General features: G+C 40.6%; 1 protein-coding gene across 2 annotated transcripts in view; it reads left to right on the top strand.

Moving 5' to 3' along the window:
- LOC122611724 (cyclic AMP-dependent transcription factor ATF-6 alpha) overlaps positions 1–20,809 on the top strand; it is a 43,630-nt gene extending 22,821 nt beyond the window's left edge. The window contains exons 3-4 of one of the 2 annotated variants that reach the window (XM_043785006.1): positions 19,456–20,463; positions 20,522–20,658. In XM_043785006.1, the coding sequence (XP_043640941.1) occupies positions 19,456–20,463; positions 20,522–20,566 (1,053 nt within the window). In that variant the 3' untranslated portion in view covers positions 20,567–20,658. Of the gene's footprint in view, positions 1–19,455 lie in introns of both variants that reach the window. The other variant, XM_043785005.1, reaches the window with a different exon arrangement.
- The last annotated feature ends 214 nt before the right edge of the window (positions 20,810–21,023 follow it).

Genomic DNA, 21,023 nt, shown 5'->3' with positions numbered 1-21,023 from the left:
CGTAAATCAGCCAAGCGGGCCTGTACGATAGGTACACTTGTACAAGAAGCTGCTTAACAATCGGATGGAGCAGGGGCAGAGCATGTCGACATACATAAGTTTGAGTTTGTGGAAATTCTGGATGGTCTAGCTGGAGTTGGAATAGAGCTAAACGATGAGTTACAAACTATCGTTTTGCTTGAAGAAATTTGTCGAGCCTTTCTGAACAATTCGAACATTTCGTGGTGGCCATGAAAACAGTTGCCTACTTTCGAGATTCTGACCATAAAGTTGAAGGAAGACAGCGAACGAAAAGGAATAGCAGAAGAGCGAATTGACAATACTAAGGCATTCGCTACAACACAGAGGCAAAATTGGCAGACAAAGACGTATGGGCAGAAGAAACGAAAAAAAAGAGCAGATCGGACTGGCCGATGTTGGATTTCTTCAAGCAGAAGGTATAGGTGACGTCAAGATTCAGACAGGCCTGTGCATGTTGACTCTCAAGAATGTTCTCTACGTCCCGAAGATGACAGGAAACTTCATGTCCGTGAGCAGTGCTGTGCAGAACAGATGCAAGGTGACATTTGACCTAGAGAAGGCCATGGTGGTGCAAGATGGAGAATGCATTGTGAAAGCCAAAAAGATTGGCAATTTGTATTTGTTTGTTGTCGATGCGGGTTTCGCCATGTCAGCAGTTGATGGGATTTTTGTTTATTTTCTGGGTGGGAAGAACGAGGTGCTTTCAAAAATCAAAAAGAATCTGGTGGAACGGCAGACAGGCAAAAAGCTGATATGCCTGCGGAGTGACAACGGCGGAGAGTTTGTCAATAAGCAGTTTGATGAATACCTCAGGAAGTATGGAATTGCCAGACAGCTAACAATACCGCATACGCCGCAGTAAAATGGTGTGGCGAAAAGGGCGGTTTATCTGATCTCCTACCAGCGCGGTAAAGAGTCTCCGATGGAAGCGTGGACTGGTAAGAAGCCTTGCGTGAGACATCTAAATGTATTTGGATCTCTTACAGTTGCTCTGGACAAAGGTCCGAAGAAGGGCAGCATGTTTCAACCCAAAGGCAAGGAGTATATTATGGTTGGGTACTCTGTGGCAGCCAAAGGTTATCGGCTGTATGACCCAGCAGCTCGACAACTGGTCGAGAAACGAGATGTTTTGTTTGATGAACATCATGCTGCGGCATCTAAAGATGATGTTGTGTTGATCAACCTGGAGGAACTCGAAGAGCCTTGCCAGCGAGATGGGGCCGAAGACGATGAAACCGTATCTGACATATCCGTCGATACTGGCAGCTCGGATGAGAGCATAGATCAGTATGAGAGTGCTGACGATAATGAAGAGCAGGTCCTAGAAGAGGCACGCAGAGGTCCTGGCCGCCCCACGATTGTCCGAACTGGAAACCCTGGACGTCCGAAGAAACAATATAACATCTTGGGCGCTCTTGTTTCGGAAAATGTTCCGATCCCTTTGACCTGCAAAGAGGCGGTGGAAAATTCGAATGCTATGGAATGGTGCGAAGCTATGGCTAAGGAATATGATTCCTTGGTTGCCAATCAAACTTGGCAGATTACTGATTTACCGAAGAATCAGAGAGAAATTGGTTGCAAATGGGTTTTCAACGTGAAACGAAATAAGGATGGGCAAATAGAAAGTTTCAAAGCTCTTCTGGTAGCAAAGGTATGCTCCCAGCAGTTTGGCGTAAATTACCTGGAAAATTTTCCGCCGGTATGTCGACTGGAGAGTGTGCGTCTAATGATAGCACTGGCGGCGGAGCTTAAGCTATATCTTCATCAGATGGATGTATGCACGGCGTATCTCAACAGCGATCTAAGAGAGACGGTTTACATGAAGCAGCCGGAGGGATATATTGACGAGAAGAATCCTGACAAGGTATTGGTGCTGAGGAAAGCAATATACGGCTTAAAGCAGTCAGCAAGGGCCTGGAACGAAAAGCTAAATGGCGTTTTGGTGAATATGGGATTTATCTCCTGCAACAACGAGCCATGTTTATACAAACAGAGCGGACAAGGTAACCTTTCACTAATTCTTGTATATGTTGACGATATACTTATAGCTTGCCAATCGCACGAGCATTTGCTGGAAATTAAAAAGAGCATTTCACAATCGTTTGAGTCCGTTGACAAGGGTCCGTTGAGCCATTTCCTGGGAATGGAAATCGAGCGAGAAGGCGACCTTGGAGGCATTACTTTGGGACATTCGGAATACATCAAGGATTTATTGCGAGCCCATGGAAGCGAATTATTCAAGTCGGCGAAAACTCCCCTGGATGCAGGTTTCCAGATAGATTGCACCAGCGACATGTGCAAAAAGGTGGATCCCACGGTCTATCAATCTGTGGTGGGAGAGCTTATGTGGCTAGCTCTGACAACAAGACCGGACATAGTGCATTCAGTGTCCAAATTGGCTCAACGAAACCAAAATCCGCATGCTGAGCACATGGCTGGCATAAAGCACATTCTAAGGTATCTCTCATCCATAGTTGACGTGAAATTACATTATCAGCAATGTGGTCAATCGTTCTGTGGATACGTGGATGCGGATTGGGCAGGAGATAGGCTTGACAGGAAGTCTTACACTGGCTACATCTACTTGTTGGCCGGTGGTCCAATTTCTTGGAGTTCAGAAAAGCAGCGAAGCGTGGCGTTAAGCAGTACCGAGGGGGAGTACATGGCACTGTCGGAGGCCTTTAAGGAGGCGATAGTCATGCGAAGGCTAATTTTGGAAATTGGCTGCGGAGACGACAACACCCCGATCGTCGTGTATGGCGATAATCTGAGCGCGCAGGCGTTACCCAAGAATTCTGTCAACCATTCCAGAACGAAGCATATTGACATACGTTATCATTTTGTTAGAGATGCCGTAAAGGAAGGGGAAGTTTTGTTAAAATTTAAATGTACAACCGAAATGATGGCAGATATTTTGACCAAGAACCTTCTGAAGACCAAACACGAAATGCTACATTTGTATTAAATATAATTTGTAAACATGCATGCATTAAGGAAGGGTGTAGAAAATAGAGGCCCTGTATATGCCCTGTATGTATACAATGCACGCTTGTATTTCGTTACCGATCATAGATTTATCCCTCTCTAACGAATCAGAAATAAGAAAATATGTAAAACCATTTTGTCATATCTTTCATTGCTTATTCAATCGCAAATAAAATTCCGCAGCGAACCCACGGTGTTTCTCTTATAGAATTCTGCCGCTCAATATTTGGTCTTACGGGATGGTATCATAAACTCGTGCATAATTATGCTGGCGTGGCCGCTCTGATTACAGATACGCTGAAGCTTAAGCGAAAATATGAATGGACCGCAGACGCTCAGAGTGCATTTGAGATCCTTAAGCAGTTATTGTGCGTAAGTCCGGTTTTACATAGTCCCGACTTTGTTAAGCCATTTGCTTTCAACTGCGATGCTAGCCATACCGGTGTCGACGGCGTATTAATGCAGTCAGACAGCGATGGTAATGAAGTTCCAATTGCGTATATGTCACTCAAATTAAATCAAAGCCAACGTAACTATTCTGTTACTGAAAAAGAGTGTCTTGCCGCCATTATGTGTGTGAAGAAGTTTTAACTTTATGTGAAAGGCCACGATTTTTGTTATTGACCCACCATCGTTTTATATTATTCCACATTTTGTTTAGTCTTGTAAGTTTTTCTCGCACTTTAACGACCACAAGAAAGAAATGCTTAAGAAGGTTCAAGTCCAGAGAACAGAAGGACGTTAATCTCTTGAACTTTCTTCAAGTTCTATTTTGTGAAATCCTGATATTAGGTAGTGAATATTTATCGAACAGTATTTTTTTAATTTTACGATAGCCATTTTTTTTTCTAAGTCGGGATGTGTTTTTTTTTTGTACTAATTGTAGTGCGCTATTGTGTGGTGTTACGGATTACGAATTAGCTACCGTTTACATATTTATATTTATGTTGATAATTTATAAATAACAAATAATAATATATTTAATAATATAAATTTAAAATATAAATTTTTTTTTTCCATTTTTAATACTGAAAATGGATTAATTACATACTAGTAATTTGACTTAATAAATATAATAAATAATTAAGACATATACAAATATAAATTTCCTGTTTTACTGTCACACAAGTAACGTGTTTAAATACATACTCTTCAGAATACTGATATTGAACAGAACACTTTATTCGAGAATTAAAATTGTCTCTTGTTTGGTGAAAGGTGAATATATGGAAGGTGCCCTGAAGAGTTCCTGATAGGCATGTCTGTTAAGATCAACGTGCTTATCTTTGGGTATCTTTTCATTGGTTATATTTTGTACTGGTGGGCGATATTTTGTGGGTTTTCTTCTTCATGCGCATTGGGTCAAAATTTCAGCTTAGCGCTGAGCCTCAACATGTTTTCAGTACTCGGCTCCGTGTTATTTGTTCCTGCTATTTTGACTCTGATGCTAAGGTGCTAGTTTGGGTACTTTGTATAAGAAAACTTTAGGGCCCAATTGTAAATATTGTGCGTGTTTTTTGGAAAGTAAAAAATTGTGTTCGTTTTTTATTGGTATTGAAGAGTGGTGCCTTCCTTTATATTTAATATTAATAATACATTATTTTATGACAATTTCTATCAATGTAATTTTCTATTTTGAAAAAGAATTTAATTGTTTTGGGGTTAATTTTATCGATATGTGAAACAAATTTTGTTAATTTCGGAAAGAGAGAGTGGTGCTTAGATCCCCATACACGGCTATTGCCGGAGTTGCACTGCCTAAATAATAATGATGTATCCAATGTTCTGTTGAGCAGTTTATGAAACCACTGCACTGTGGTTGCGCCCATAGGCCAAAAATGTAAAAAAAAATGTTTCCAAAAATTTACGAAAAGTAACCAGATTGTCTCTAAAATGTCCAAATATGTGTATGCCAACACCGTTTTGTCTTAACTCTAACGGGACATTCTAAAAATAGAGTGTAAAGGGAGAACAACTGTTCATTTTTGCAGCTCAGCGGAGTGTTGATTGCTTTTCGTCGCAACAAAAGTGAATTTCAAAGTGGTCAAACGTGCGATAGATAGGTCCAATTTTAATTATTTAAAATGAATTTTTAACTTTCAGGTATTTTAATAAATTCTAATTGTGAAATTCATTGAATTGATTTATCATATTTGGTGAATTTTTGATGGATTATACCTTTTTTTGTGTATTATGTGAACGTAATTTTCCTAGCTTAAGTAAACTTTTAGATATATTGCCCCCCGATCCCCCCTTAATGAGTGCTATCAGTGTATTTGTCAATGTTTTATGGAAATAAAAATCGTAAGTCTAGCTGCAAATATTTGCAAACATACGTGTAAACAATAATAAACTCAAGCTGTCTTGCAGTCTTCAAGGTCAAGTTTTCGCCGTATTTTGCTGCTTGTCCTATGTTTTTGTGATGTTTCTTTTGTAATCTACTGCCTGTATAGCCACGACATGCCGCAGCCGGATGTAAGCCTTTACGGGAAATCAATGTTGGCCACATTTGCCGATGACGTGTGCGTCACCTACAGGTCCAGATGCGAGCACGACGCAGCCGATGGTATACAGGACTTTGCAGATCGGTTCTCGGAATGGGCAAGACGTTAGAACATTGGCATCAATAGCAGTCCAACAACGTCCGCTATACTTTAAAGCGGAGAACGCCACTGCCCGTCTACATCGAGGCAGCCCCTGTACCACAGCCGAACGCAGCAAAATACCTTGGAGTGCTTCTGGATCGCAGACTCACATTTGCCAAGCATGTGACCGACATCAGAACGCGCCTACGTGCTAAGGTGGCGAAGCACTACTGGCTACTTTGTTCGCGCAGTAAATTGTCGCTATCCAACAAGCTGACAATTTACAAACAGATTATAGCTCCAAATTGGAAGTACGGGTGCCAAATCTGGGGCTTGGCATGCGACAGTCAAATCAAAAGGATCCAGGTTATGTAATTGTAGTAAAATCATTGTAAAATAGAAAAGGCTAACTATAGTTAGCCGGCTCGCCCAAATGGGCTGAATTAATAGAAAAGAAGGACACAAAGGGGCTCCAAGATTTCCCCGTATGCCTTAATAAAAAAAATTAAAAAAAAAAAAAAAAAATTATGTTTGTCAACAATTTTGCTTATTATATTTTTCGCCATTCTTTTCTTACCGTCTCTACAGACGCTTCTTGTAACTGCACTTTTTCCTGTGTCTTTTTAAGCATTAAATGTTAAGTGAACTCATGTTTCAAAACTGATGAGCACCTGATAGCACGATGAAATTAATTTTAAAATATTGGTCTATGTTTATAGATAATGTTTTAAAAAATGTCATTTGCAGAACTTTGCAGATGGCTGAGTTATCTTACACAAAAGAATGCTGCCGCCCTGTTATTGTCTTTCTTCATATTCTTCATAATCAGGCATGCTCCGGTAATCGTAAGATTTTTTCGATTTCGATTTGGGCCAAATCGTACGATTTCGTTTTTAGGTGCTCTGGTTTTCGCAAAATTTTTGATATCGCTTTTCTATCGGAATATTTCGTTTCTCATCGCTTCTTGATGCGCAAACAACTGTTTTATTTTATTTCCCTAAATCAAACAACGTGAAATAATGCTTTTTATATTTGCAATTGCTTGTTTCGAAGCCAGGAGAAGGCAGAAATTTAAGGGCTTGAGAAAATCTAGAGTCGATGTTCGCCATTACTAGAGTCGAAGCCAGGAGAAGGCAGAAATTTAAGGGCTTGAGAAAATCTAGAGTCGATGTTCGCAATTACTAGAGTCGATGTTCGCAATTACTTTTTTACAGAACTTTGACCATTTAGGTACTTAAATTAAGTAGCATTAATTACAAACAACACTTTTGGCCCTCCTTTTAATTAATTAATAAATTCTTTATATTATATTTTATAAGTACTTTTACCTGCCTGTTTCGTTCCATGAACAATATGACAATCTTCGCGATAGCTTTTGGTGACGTACTTATCGGCCATTTACCAAATCGTAAATTGTTGTTGCCGGCGGCAACATTTTGTTTGTCAAATATGAGGTGGGGTCAGAAATACATTTTTTATAAAAGGATATCAGTACTTGCGACTTAAAATTCCTCTGACGCGAGAAAATAAACTCAAAGAAAACAAGAGAGAACGCTATAGTCGAGTTCCCCGACTATCTGATACCCGTTACTCAGCTAGTGAAAGTGCGAAGGAGTCTTCAGCACTGACAGTTTTTGGCGGTTTGTGGGCGCTAGAGTGGGCGTGGCAAGAAGTTTTTTGGCAAATCGATAGAAATTTAGAAGACTAATACAAAAATAAAAAAATATCAAAACATTTTTCAAAAGTGTGGGCGTGGCAGTTTTGCGCGGTTTGTGGGCGTTAGAGTGGGCGTGGCAACATGAATCGACAAACTTGCGCTGCGTCTATGTCTCAGGAGGCAGTATGCTTAATCTCAACTTTCTACCTTTTGTAGTTCCTGAGATCTCGACGTTCATACGGACAGACAGACGGACAGACAGACGGACAGACAGACGGACAGACGGACATGGCCAGATCGACTCGGCTATTGATCCTGATCAAGAATTTATATACTTTATATGGTCGGAAACGCTTCCTTCTGCCTGTTACATACTTTTCAACGAATCTAGTATACCCTTTTACTCTACGAGTAACGGGTATAAATAGCGAGGAAGGGTAAGAAATTATTTTGCGAGCACTTACTCGAGCATTTAAATATTTAGAAAATATAGATGGTATAAATTTTGTATAAAAAATAGATGTCAGCTTTTTTGGAGAGTCAATTAGCAGCATCTTCCAATATATTTGCTATAATGCACAATTATAACTCCTTATGTATATCCAATCTTGCGCAACCAACGGAATTTCTTTTATTGCTCTCTCATTTAATCTATTCTAAATATTGCAGACAAATATTGTCGTTCGACAATGCACTCAACAACAACAGCGTCTTAATTAAATTTAAATTTAGCTTTAAGCAGCTTTGTGTGATGTACTGTTTATGTATTTCGATTTCCAATTATTATGTTTAATTTTCTGTTTCGAGCGAAACTTGACGTCGATGCGCATATGCATGAGTTACGAAAGAGTGAGTTCAAGAGAGTGGCAGAGAGTGTGGGATAGGCGAGCTTAGATGCAGCTTCTTTACCGCGCTCATGATAGTTTAACTCGCTCTCAAAGTGAATTAAGCCGTGGTTTGTTTTGGTGGAAGGATATGGGAAACGGTCGGGCTGTGTTATAGTCAGATTCTCCACCCGTGTCACACCTGGAATCTTCACAGGCCTTGCAATACGATACAATACAATCGTTTTTTACCTTCCCCTCCTTTCGTGTCAGCATCCGCTATAAATTGTAGTTACGAACTTATTCTGTCGTATTCGGTTTTACATTATATATTATATTTATTGAACAATATATATTGAGTAGTAAGCAAATTATAAGATAATATCAATAATAATACAATTCAAAACTGTATATTAACATATATAATAACGCAATAGGGAACTGTTCCGGAAAAATTACCCATTTTTAATCATTGGCGATGAAATCTTGGCGCACTGGAACCTGGGTGTTGGGAGATATTTTGTTGGATTTACAGATATACATATATACTATATATGTACGTACTTCACAATTTATTTGATAAAACATATAAAAACAAAATAAGCGTTGTATATATACTATGTATATAGTATGTCGGAATGTATGTTTTACTGCAGCACCTTTGCACTGTGGTACCGCTATATGCTTCTCTAATTACTTGTTCTCTGCATTTATTTTTGTTTATTGTACTTTCCAAGTATCCAAAAAGGCATATGTTCGCATTTTGTTTGCTATTCTTTTGTTTAGCTGGCTGCCTATCCTTTTGGGTAATTATTTGAATTTAATATATATATTTTTAGTTTATATTTTGCTAAAAGGACTTCGAATTTTGGAGCTGCTTTCCCCTTTTGGATTTATCCCTTATACAGGATGGCGTAAGCGAAAAAAGCATGGTGACGATTCCAGCGCCGCTAGACGGATCTTCTGTACATCTTCATTATTTTAAAGAACACTGCTACGGCTATGAAATTAAAAGTGCGGCCTGAACTGGCACTTAACTGGTCTGAATTCTGAGATCTGGTTTTCCGATCTGGACGACTCTGATCTCTAGTGAGACCATACCGGACTAGAGCTTTTCATCTACTTCCGTGATTGGTTGGGTTGGGTAAGAATTTCCGCCAAGGAGTAATATTTCTCTATATATCCCATATTTGCCGAGCTGTACTTTTCTTTCTTGGTATCAGTTTGACTCATCAAACGGGTTGCACACCTCCCTTTGCTTAAGGATTCGCTCTGTGTGAATCTTTTACGATTTTATAAAGAAGTGTGGAGATTCCTTGTCGGAATAATTTCGTTTGTAGAGTTCGTTAAGATACCCCCCTTTCCGCAGTGCACTTAACTGCTGATGTCGAGCCTTGAGATGTTGCCATTGATTTAATATCGACTTGGCTTCGGCTATTATCTTGAACTCAGCCGTGGAAGCCGTTGCCAGCAAATCTGAGGAATTTTCGGACATCGGGGAGAAGGGCCTGGAATTGAGGCAAGCCTCTATCTTAGCGAGAAGCGTCGCCAGCTCCTCAAACGTGTACTTGCGGGCGGACGTAGATTTATAGCAAAGGGTTTTGAAACTTTTTAGTCCCGCTTCCCACAGACCCCTCATATGTGGAGCTCCCGGGTGGGATGAACCGCCACACGAGTCCCTGTTGGCTATATGCATCAACCACAGATGCATAGAGGCACAGAAGCCTGTAGGAAGTCCCTGGAAAGTAAAGTTGCTGCCCCCACAAAGGTCTTGCCATTATCCGAATGGACCCGCTGAGGACAACAGCGCCTCGCTACGAGCAAAGGTCGCTAGGAATTTCTCAGTTGTAAGATCGGAGGAATAACACACAAACATATCTCTTCGTTATGAGACACGCTCCCCCCGTGTAATTATACCCGTTACTCGTAGAGTAAAGGGGTAAACTGGATTCATTAAAAAGTATGTAACAGGAAGAAGGACGCGTTTCCGACCATGTAAAGTATATATATTATTGATCAGGATTAATAACCGAGTCGATTTGGCCATGTCCGTTCGTTGAGATCTCAGGAACTACAAAAGCTAGAAAGTTGAGATTAAGCATGCAGGCTTCAGAGACATAGACGCAGCGCAAGTTTGTTCACTTACATTGCCACGCCTACTCTAACGCTTAAAAATCGCCACGCCCATACTTTTAAAAATGTTTTGATATTTTTTCACATTTTTGTTAGTCTCGTAAATTTCTCTCGTTTGCCAACAAATTTTTGGCCACGCCCACAAACCGCCAAAAACTGTTAATTTGAAATTTCTCCTTCACACTTCCACTACCTGATTAACGAGTATCAAATAGTCGACGAAAGCGTTCCATCTTGTTTTTAATTTCGAAAGCGCCGGCATAGTGCATGCACGTGGAGGTGAAGGCTCTCGAGAAGGACACTCTATCTGTCGGAAAATGCCCCATCAGCTGGGTTTTAAGTCTCTTCTTGTAAATCGTGAAAAGTTTACACGGATTCCCCATAGCCTTCATCAGATTCTTTATTTTAGGAATCCAATACTTCTAACGAATCAGGCGTACGATCAATTGACTACCGCCGTTAAGAGTAATCTGGTGCACAAATTGGATGAGAAGGCAAGGCAGCGTACAGTCGTAGTGGAGAATTATCGGACGGTGTTCATCATATTGTAGGCCTCTGGAGGCAGTGAGGCGGCCGCATACCCTTAAAAGGGCGTGTTGGTCCATGAATGGAAACAGATTCAGTAACAGACTGAATACTGGAAGGAGCCTTGTATTTGCCAGATGCTTCTGCTTTTGGCCGTATACTCGGTGCAGCGCAATGGAGATCAGAGTTATTTTTGCCTCTTGCGGCAGCGCTTAATGAAACGTGGAACATATGCCAGAACTCAAAGGGCCTTGTCCAGTTTGGAAAACCGTTCGAGAAAGTTGATAGACGGAGCTTTGTCAAAATGCCCTTAACCTTGCGCAGCTCTAGCTCTGTCACTGGATGATTCAAGTAGGAATACGCCTCGACTGGCTAGATCGGAAGATTTTTGTTGTGCCCAACAGTCTGGTGTCGCCTGTGTGATCTTGGCAACTCTGTTGTCCACAAACGTGATCCAGTTGCACAGGCTTTCGTAACCAGGCTAGAGCAATAGTGGAATCTGTTCAGCAGCGGATATCTGAACTGGCGGTTGGCATATGCGGAAGGATTGCTGTCACCATTTCGGTTAACAACACGGCACCAAAGAGCTCTAGCCCGGATACGGGATACGGTTTTCACCGGAGCCACTCGTGTTTTGGCTGTAAGCAGACGAGTCAAGATCTTTTGCCCCATCTCGACGCGGATGCAGATAGCCGCGCCATCGGCTTTTGAGACGCGTTACAGAATCCGTTAAGCTCTATGGTTACCTCAGGCTGGTATACGCCCATCTCAGAACGCGGATCTGGTTGAGGTCGGAATACTTATTTAAGAACGATTGCCACCTCTGACTAATTTCGGTGGGAAGCTAATCGTCCCAACCTAAGTCCTGCAACCAAATATCCTGCATAAACATTTTGTAACGGAACGAGCCACCCAGCAGGATCGAACAACCTAGCGATTTGGGAGAAAACTTCTCGCTTTGTATAAGAGGGTTCCAAAGCTATTTCAGGAGGGACGAAATATAATTCGTCAGACTTTGCCCTCCACCGAATACCGAGCGTTTTGGCCGTGCCTTCGACATCGATTTCGAGGAACTCGCTATGAAGGAGGTGATCGGCCGGGACGTCTTTCAACCCTTATGGTTGATGTTCACTTTGTCAACGGAAACCCGAAGAAATTTAGGGTTGCCTGCAACTCTCGAGTGGAACTTTGGGCTTCGTTCACAGAATTCGCCCCTGCCAAAACGTCGTCGATCCATCGATACGTCAGGATCCGGATCGTTAGATCGGATTGTGGGACTGGACCAGCATGAAGGATATAATGGTTCCATCTGCCGACGGACTTGAAGCGTTAAATACAAAGCGGAACTTTGTAATGGTGCTTTCGGACTTAACTACCGCATGAGTGCTGAGTGCACTTGCTGAGAAGCCTAACGAGTGAATAAGGGTTGCCTATTTGGTGTACCTGAGTCGTAAACCGTTTCGGAATACCATTGGAAATCGGCCCCGTTAGCACTTACCCGAAAATAGTTTCTTGGTCCAGGAGCGAGCCGCAAAGATTTTTTCGGGTACCATCTATCATTATGGACGGTACAATGTCGGCCCCGATCAATACTTTAATTTGAAAGCTCTCAAAAAGGTAGGATCTGCTCAGCGGAAAGCGGACAGGTCCTTCAAAGAATTCCGGGGGATCGGACAGGAGGGCAGTTTGCCTGCTAGTTTCGAAAGGACGTACTCTGCGGTGTCTAATTGTAGACCTGGCTTATTCGGAGATCGAATCCCAAACTGACACAGCTTCGAAGAATTCGCGGAGACAGAATGATTTAGCCCGGAGACTTGAGTGTGGATGTTACGGAATGGCAACTTAATGTGGTTAAACAGGCGTTCAGAAATTAACGTCGCCTCGGATCTCTAGTCGATTAAAGCTCGTGCTCGGTAGTTCGTCCCCAAATGATACACTGCAATACTAACCGTGCTCAGTAGAACGGCTGAAGTGCCGGAAGTGGTTTGCACCGCTGAAGTGCTTGTCGATGAATTTCAGCTGGAGGGTCTCGAAGGGCGAGATTGCTGTGTACAGGCGGGGAGGTTAAGAAACTCGTATTCTCGGTTTCAGGGGGCTGCGATGCAGCAACGTATGGTGTCTCCCCTTACAAGTAAAACAACTATGTGTTCTCGTGCAGTCACGTAGCTAATGGCAATTTAGACATAGCTGTCTCTTTTTGATGTAGACGGAACGCGCGTCAACTGACATTTGGAGAAAGCGTGGGCACAATCTCACCGGATGGTTCTCCTTTGAGAATAAGTCACACTTTTTCTGTTTAGTGCTGACCTTTGTCTCGAAGGATTGCAGTTTTTTTGGAACTGCCTGAGTCGGTTTCATATTCTTGATGGCCACCAATGTCCAATACCTTTCGCTCAGGAAGGTTTTCATTTCTTCCCAAGTTGTGATTTCGGATTTGGACGTTAAGGACTGTTCCCATAAGGAGAGGGTCCGTTTGCTCTCGCAGAGGAAAACCAACAGGCAATCCCAATTGTCCGCGGATATTTGCTAAACATATATATTTGTTAAACACCCCTGAATCGTGGACTGCAGCTCCTTCAGAGTATGACCAGATTCTTGGGATATCGAACTCAAGTTAAACAGGAGCTTGATTTGGCTGTTGACTAAAAGTCGTTGGTTTCGGAACCGATCTTGAAGCGCTTTCCACGCCGAAGCAAACCCCTCATTCGTAAAAGGGGATTTTGATACGATGGTTTTTGCCTCTACGCTTGTTTTTTTGAGGAGATGAAATAGCTTCTCGACCGGTGTCAGCCTGGGATTGTTAATATAAACTGCCGTGAATAGGTCCCGGAAAGTGGGCCATCGGAGGTAGTCGCCATCAAAGTCTTCCGTATCGCAAGGAGGCAACTGGACAAAATTAGCGGCTGTAAGGGTGCTTGCGCAACTTAAGGCGTTGCTTTGTCAATAGTTTGACCAATTTGTGCTACGCATGACTCGTATACTGTGTAGTATTAGTCATATTTGGTCTGGAGAAGAGGCAATGTGTCGAGGGATTCTTCTAGGGCAATGAGGTCCGAGCATGTTTCGTATCCTTTTTTCACTTTGTCCCATAAGGCTCGGACTTCTTGCAGACGGACTTGCAACGTGTGTGGGGACGGAGAAGCTTGATCAGGATTGTTGATCTTGGCTTCGAAAAGGCTTATGCGATCGCTGGCAATGAATTTGTGAATCTGAGGATTCCATTTTTATGGTGCTAGATCGAGTTACCCTTAGGAATTCAGTCCCAACTGCAGAGGGATTTTCGGGGTTTTTCGCTAGACGCTTTCGTTAGGAACACACGGAAAATTAAGACCAATTCGGGTATCGTCTCGTCGGCACTGTGTCTCCGTCCATTAAGTAGCTGCTGTATGACATGCGTCGTCGAGTATGTCTTGACATTTTGAAGTTTGTCAAGAACAGGGTGCCGTCGTCAACGAAGTCCACTACTTCCTGATCGTTTCTCAGGTGGTCACAGAAAGCGTGTCCTCCTTTTAGCAGCCTGGGGATACAACCAGCTTCGTCCAGTTTCCTTAAGTTTTTTTTTGACAAACGGTCGTATTTTCTATGGAAAGACAGTTTCCCAATACCGCATAGATTTCATGGGGATTCATTGCCAACCTGTGCCAGCCAACATAACTTGTTTGCCATCCGCAATTGTGGAGTAAAGAAGCATCAGCTTATATTTGGCAACTACAGCTTTGGGTAGTGCCAACACGTATAATAGGCAGGTTCCGTTAGTCCAAATTGATGGTTCCGCGAATTCCACCTCCTTTAGGTCAAAGAGATTCGTGTTCACTACGGACGCCTTTGCTAGTTGGCAAGCCCGTGTGATTTCGTCCACCTGCTTCAGCAGTATCATTGCCTTTGGACACATGGCCATATGGGCCTCGCCGTCAATGGAGTTCATCCTGGCCATCATGTCGTGAAGCCTCCGCAGGGAGTCATGCGTGGCGTCGAACAACCTCGTATTTATATGTACCTGCTGGTTATTGTTTCGTCTTGAGATTGGAGGTATTCCAATCTGATGCATCGGGTGATCCGGCCACCCATTTCCAGGCTGTTCCTAGCCAGTCTATGGACCGAGGCTTGCGGTGGGCCAAGGTCATTCTTGTAATACCGCTTGTGGACTCCTCTAGGTAGTGGCATATCAGAGATGCGATTCTGTTGTCGGTGATCGCTGATGTTTCCTCGGTGGTTTTGTCAATTATTTTTTAAAACTGGTTCAGGTCAATTATGCGGACGAGTTTGAACACCCCGTTGACTCGCCATACCACGCCTTGTTGCAGCGGTGTGTCATAATTAAAGATGTGGAGACCAGTCGCGATTTGGATAATCGCAATACTTGGGAAAGAGTAGTAGTGTGTAGTAGTCATTCTTAACGTAGGTTCTATATCTCTGTTAGGTTTGTGTGCATTTTTGTACGTATTCTTATATGTTTGTTTTTTTCTTATTTTATTTTTTATTATATATTTATACCCGTTACTCGTAGAGTAAAAGGGTATACTAGATTCGTTGAAAAGTATGTAACAGGAAGAAGGAAGCGTTTCCGACCATATAAAGTATATATATTCTTGATCAGGATCAGTAGCCGAGTCGATTTGGCCATGTCCGTCTGTCCGTCCGTATGAACGTCGAGATCTCAGGAACTACAAAAGCTAGAAGCTAGTTGAGATTAAGCATACAGACTCCAGGGGCATAGACGCAGCGCAAGTTTGTCGATTCATGTTGCCAAGCCCACTCTAACGCCCACAAACCGCCCAAAACTGCCACGTCCACACTTTTGAAAAATGTTTCGATATTTTTTCATTTTTATATTAGTCTTGTAAATTTCTAACGATTTGCAAAAAAACTTTTTGCCACGCCCTCTCTAACGCCCACAAACCGCCAAAAACTGTATGTGCTGAATAGCTCGAATAGCTGAGTAACGGGTATCAGATAGTCGGGGAACTCGACTATAGCGTTCTCTCTTGTTATTTGTATTATTCTAATGTAATTCTTATTTTTTCCTGTTATTTGCGTGTGTTTTATATGTGTTCTTATTAATATTTTTCCATTTCTAATTACTTTTTTTTCTTTAAGTCTATATGTTTTTAGAAGTTTTTTTTCACCTGGTGGTCTCTTACTTTTAATGTGAGACTTGTGAATGATTTTCCCTGATTTAGTTTTGACCGTAGCTCTGCCATTATTGAACTTATCAGTTGACATTTTCTGTTTGTGTAACATTAATCCCCTTATGTCTTCTTGCGTCTGTTCTTTAAAATCAGTAAGTCCCTTGTAGTTTATTCTCGAAGTTCCATCGAAAAAGATGTCGACTTGCTTGCGGTTTGTCATGGAACGGATAGAGTTGCTATATCGGAGTGTAATAAACGGCTATTCCGAGTGATTGTAAGTAATTAAGCACTGTGGATCAGAGCAAGCCCCTTCCATTGTCTGATACTATTGTTTTTGGGGCTGTAAAATAGTGAAGAACTTCGGTCACCCTCTCGCGGAGATGGACTGATGATTTTGACTCGATGGGGAAAAACACTAGCTGATTCCAAAATACGTTGATAGGTACCTCCACATGGGGAATCAGATCAGATGCGTAATGAAATGCGCTGTGGAAGGTAGCATCGGAGTCCGTTGCTGAAGTCGAGGATGCGACGGTTCTGAGGTAATTCAGATTTGACACGATGCACAATCCGACAATCTGGCATTTTCTCTCAACTCGTACTCAGTACGGGCCGGGGCTTTGATTGGGGAATGACTTCGTTAGCCCTTTCCGGATCACGCTCCAAACCTATAACCTTGATGTTAACTTTTTTGATATCCTCCTTAACCTCAGCCATCTGGCCAAGCAATAGAGTCAGGGTGACCTCAAACTTCGTAGGAGCTGCCTTTATTTCCTGCATATTAATTTTAATGTAAGTGGTTATAGGGCACTGTGTTTATTTGTGTTTCTTCGTGTCGTGTCAGTGCTTTGTGCAAATTCATTTTTTTAGATTTCTTTTTATCCGGAGTTAGGCAAGGTATTATTCCCCTTTGGGTTTTGGACCTAATAAGGTACGGTTGCCACACTATCCACTAGGCGGCCCTTTGTGCGTTGATAACTCTGGGCGTATCTAGTACATTACTTTCTCAACTTTCTAGCTTTTATAGTTCCTGAGATGAGACAAATGAGAAAGACAGACGGACGGACAGACGGACATGGCCAGATCGACTCGCCTATTGATCCTGATCAGGAATATATATACTTATATGGTTGGAAACGCTTCCATCTACCTGTTATATACTTTTCAACGGATATAATTTACCCTTTTACTCTACGGGTAACGAGTATAAATACTAAAAAAAATAAAGTTTTCAGATCTATCCATCGATTCCAGGTACAATTGTATTATGTATCATGTATCATATCATGTATTAAAAGTTTGAATTACTCACTGTCCAAATCATTAAATGTGATTAAGTGTTTGTCAAACTATAAGTATAATTGTCTCCCATACACTGTAATGAACAGCTTTTCTTGTTTCTGCTCGCTACGGCTAGCTCAGAGAGTTTGTTTGTTCGTCCCACCAAAGTTATGATTTGTGTGATTGCCAGACCAATGAGAAGACAGGGCAGGGTTTCAGATTAATATGCTTTATTGCTAGACCACTAGATAATGGACTACTGCAGTCTTCGCCGTCTGACTAAACCGGGTCCTTGCCTCCCCCTGTCCCGTGGATCTCTGCCTGGCTCCGTTCTGCAGTTGCATTGATCGTTATTGTATGTCCGCTTTGACACTCACTGACTGATTCTTTACTGCGTCCTGCTCGTTCCCACTGATCGGTACCTTGTCGACGAGTGCGCGTTTTTCACTGACGGGCTTACTCTTGACTGCGTTCCTCTTGCTTTCTGACTGTGTTCACGCCTTTACATCTGTTCCGACTGTCAACGGACTCTCCGCTTTGCCGGGGTTGAAGGTCCATTATTTCCCGTTAGACCTTGACTCATCCTGCATTCCAGCCATCTTCGCTGTTGCTAGGCAGCTCTCCTGCACCTTGATTTGTTGGGAGGTTTAAGACTTCTCACAGTATGTAGATACGAAATTTCATTACAACACTCTAGTCCATATCGTAAACAGCGCTTAAAGTTGACTTTGCTAACTCGTCAACTGAAGAAAATTAAATCTTAAAACTGAATTTCGACTTCTATCCGAAAATACAGGATTGCAAAAATGTAAAGAATCGGCAAACTTAGTTTTTTTTATTTTCGTTAATATATTGTAGAGCATACAATGTAATAGATTATATAAGAACACTATAAGCGTCTAACTTGAATAGTTCCTGATATTTCAATGCTTCTAGAAAGCTTCTTTGTTGTGAAAAAAGAAATAGTGTTCTTGCTGTGTGGATAGAGAATGATTCTGGAATTAGTATTTTTCCAAAGCTTTCCTAAACTTCCGACTATGGACTGGAGTTTTGATATGTCTATGCTCATATATGTGGCTGGTAACAGCAAGAGCGCGAGAGTACTCGGATGATCGGATTTTTCCGGCCTGGTTTAATGGCCTGAATTTCCCGTTTACGTCACACTGTTACACTATGTCCCTGTTGGTACAGTGTGTACTCGCTACAGTATTTACAAAAATGGTGTACACTCTACCATTTTAAATGCCGCTTTTATACGCCGATATTAGGTTTTCTAAAATCGTGAAACTTATCTTATACACGTAGTAATAAAGTTTTCTATTGAATTTACCATTCCACAAGTTATATCTTATATCTGGTGTTTTTCAGGATATTTTTTTTTCAATAGAGTTCAGTTTTGCCATCTTTGATGTCAGCTGACATCTGTCGAGTGCTTTATGTTAAGATTGGTTTGGCAAAGTCATCATTACCGCCATCAAATTATCTTTCAAATAAAAAAAAATCTGCTCTCTACCGCAATTTTTTTTTCTATTTCAATTTTAAATAAAAAAACATTAAGCTCCTTAAAAAACTCCTTTTATATCTAAATATGTAATTCTTAATATAATATATATGTATATATATAATATAAGAATAATAAATGATTTCATAATTGTACATTTTTTTTTAAATATACTAAATTAAATTACCCACAAAAAAAAACAGATTGGCGCCCAATGTTCAGCGTTGTCATCAAAAGTGTCGAAGTACGATAAATGGTAACAAAACTGCATAGGATTTTTGTCTAATTTAATATCTTGTAGTGTCTTTTTTTTATATTTCTTGTCAATTCTTGTAGTTTTTGATGGTTATTCTTGATAACGCATCAGCTACATAGTTATCCTTTCCCTTTAAATACTCAACTGTAAAATTATACTCCTCTAATTCAAGTCATATGAGTTAGTTTAGAGAACAGGTAAGTAAGTGGTCTGTTTTTACAATGAAATGTCTACCATAGCCGTGCAGATTCTAGTTAAGCGCTGCTGAAGTTTGTTTCTGAAGATCGATAGATCGTCAGCAAACGGCCGAAACTGTCACATTTTTTAAAAAATTGTTTGATTTTGATTTTAATTTTATTTTTTGTCTTGCCAATTTCTATTGATATTCATATTGATAAACAGTTTAGCCACGCCTTTAAACCGCCCAAAATTTTAAAAAAGATTTTGATTTTACTGTTTTCCTAGCACTAGCACCCCTAGCACTGCCATTAGCTGAGTAACGGGTATCTAATAACTTTTGAACTAAATTACTTTTATTTTTGTTTACCTTTCTTGCAGGAAAATGTTACAATACGGGATCAGTTATTCCTATTTGCAACGTCTTGCCAGTGTGAATCTGGAAATGCAAACGGTCTTTTACTTAACTATTCAGAATCTGAAGGAAACGAAAAAAAAACCGGAAGTTTTACATCAAAGGCAAAGCATAGCAATAATTATAATACCGCGGGAAACATTAAAAAAAATGTCGCTATATTATTTGCTATGGCTTTTATGGTATCTCTGAATGCTGGAAATTTTCAAAAATATCTTAACATACCAAATAACATGGAAGGCAGAAGTGATCTAGAGCCTATCGGAAAACAATTAAGCATGTCCAGTCGACGGTTACTCTGGGCTGATTCAGAGGAGGAATATAAAGAACACATCAAATTAAATACATTTCTTTCAGACAAACCGACGGAACCACCTTTATATTTTTTAAGTTCTGGTATACACAACCATAATAATAATTCTTTAGAAAACATTTCCAATAATGTATCGCATTACTCATTTAATGAACCTCCACCATTAACATATTTGACTACACAAAACTGTATAAGCAAGTGCAGGTCCTTTAATTCTTCATCCAATCAATCTAAATATTTTTTACTCGCGCAAAATTTACATAAATGGATTAGCGGCACTGTAAACATGTCGTCGAAAATTGCAAATGAAAAAGAGGACTCAAATGGTTTTGAATTATTAAATAAATCCTTCGAGGAAAAACGTGACATAAACATTAAACACGAAAAGCAAAAAATGTTTATTGATTTAAATGATTACACTACTGTTTTACCAGAAAAACAGCGAAAGCTAAACAATACGAAATCTTTTGAAAATATGCGCGAACAAATAAATGTAATTAGTCAAATTAAAAGAAGGGATGATACTTTCTACGTATTTTCATTTAATATGGATCATGCACTATTTCCCGCATTAAGTTACAACAGTAGTTATCGGCCAAAATTGTCGTTGGTACTTCCCTTAGAAAATCCCGGAATTACCGGTAAAATGAAAATGATCCAGGTAGATTGTGAAGTATTTAATACTAAAGACATAGAAGTGAGTCATCGTTTGCTTCCAGCTAAACTTCGTCAGAATGTCGTTCAACGAAAACCCAACAAGCTAAATATAAAAAAAGGTGGTACTGAAAAACAAGTTAATACAAAACGCGACCAAAACTCAATAATTCGCAAAACCCCAAGAGTGCGTAATTTCTACAAGGTCGGCTCTAGAAATCAAGCTACCGCCGCATCTAGTTTTAATATAGAAACACATTTTAGCAGCAAATAACTACCATCATTACCTTGTTGCACTGTATAGTACAGTAGCGCATTTGGAGACAACATACCCGTAAAATAAAAGGTTGTACTAGATTCGTTGAAAAGTATGTATCAGGATAAGGAAGCTTTTCTGACCCTGTAAAATATATATATTTTTATCCAGCTTTCGGTCGGGTCAATCTGGCCATGCTCGTCTATCTGTCTGTCTTTTCGTACAAAAGGCTTAATTTCCAAAAATTTTAAAAATGATTTTTATTCAATTTTTTGTTTGGCCAATTTCTATCAATACGTTCAAAACATTTT

The sequence above is a fragment of the Drosophila teissieri genome, chromosome 2L, assembly GCF_016746235.2.
Source record: "Drosophila teissieri strain GT53w chromosome 2L, Prin_Dtei_1.1, whole genome shotgun sequence".
NCBI lineage: Eukaryota > Metazoa > Arthropoda > Insecta > Diptera > Drosophilidae > Drosophila > Drosophila teissieri.
Note: the sequence above shows the minus strand (reverse complement) of the source record. Positions and strands in the feature narration are given on the sequence as shown.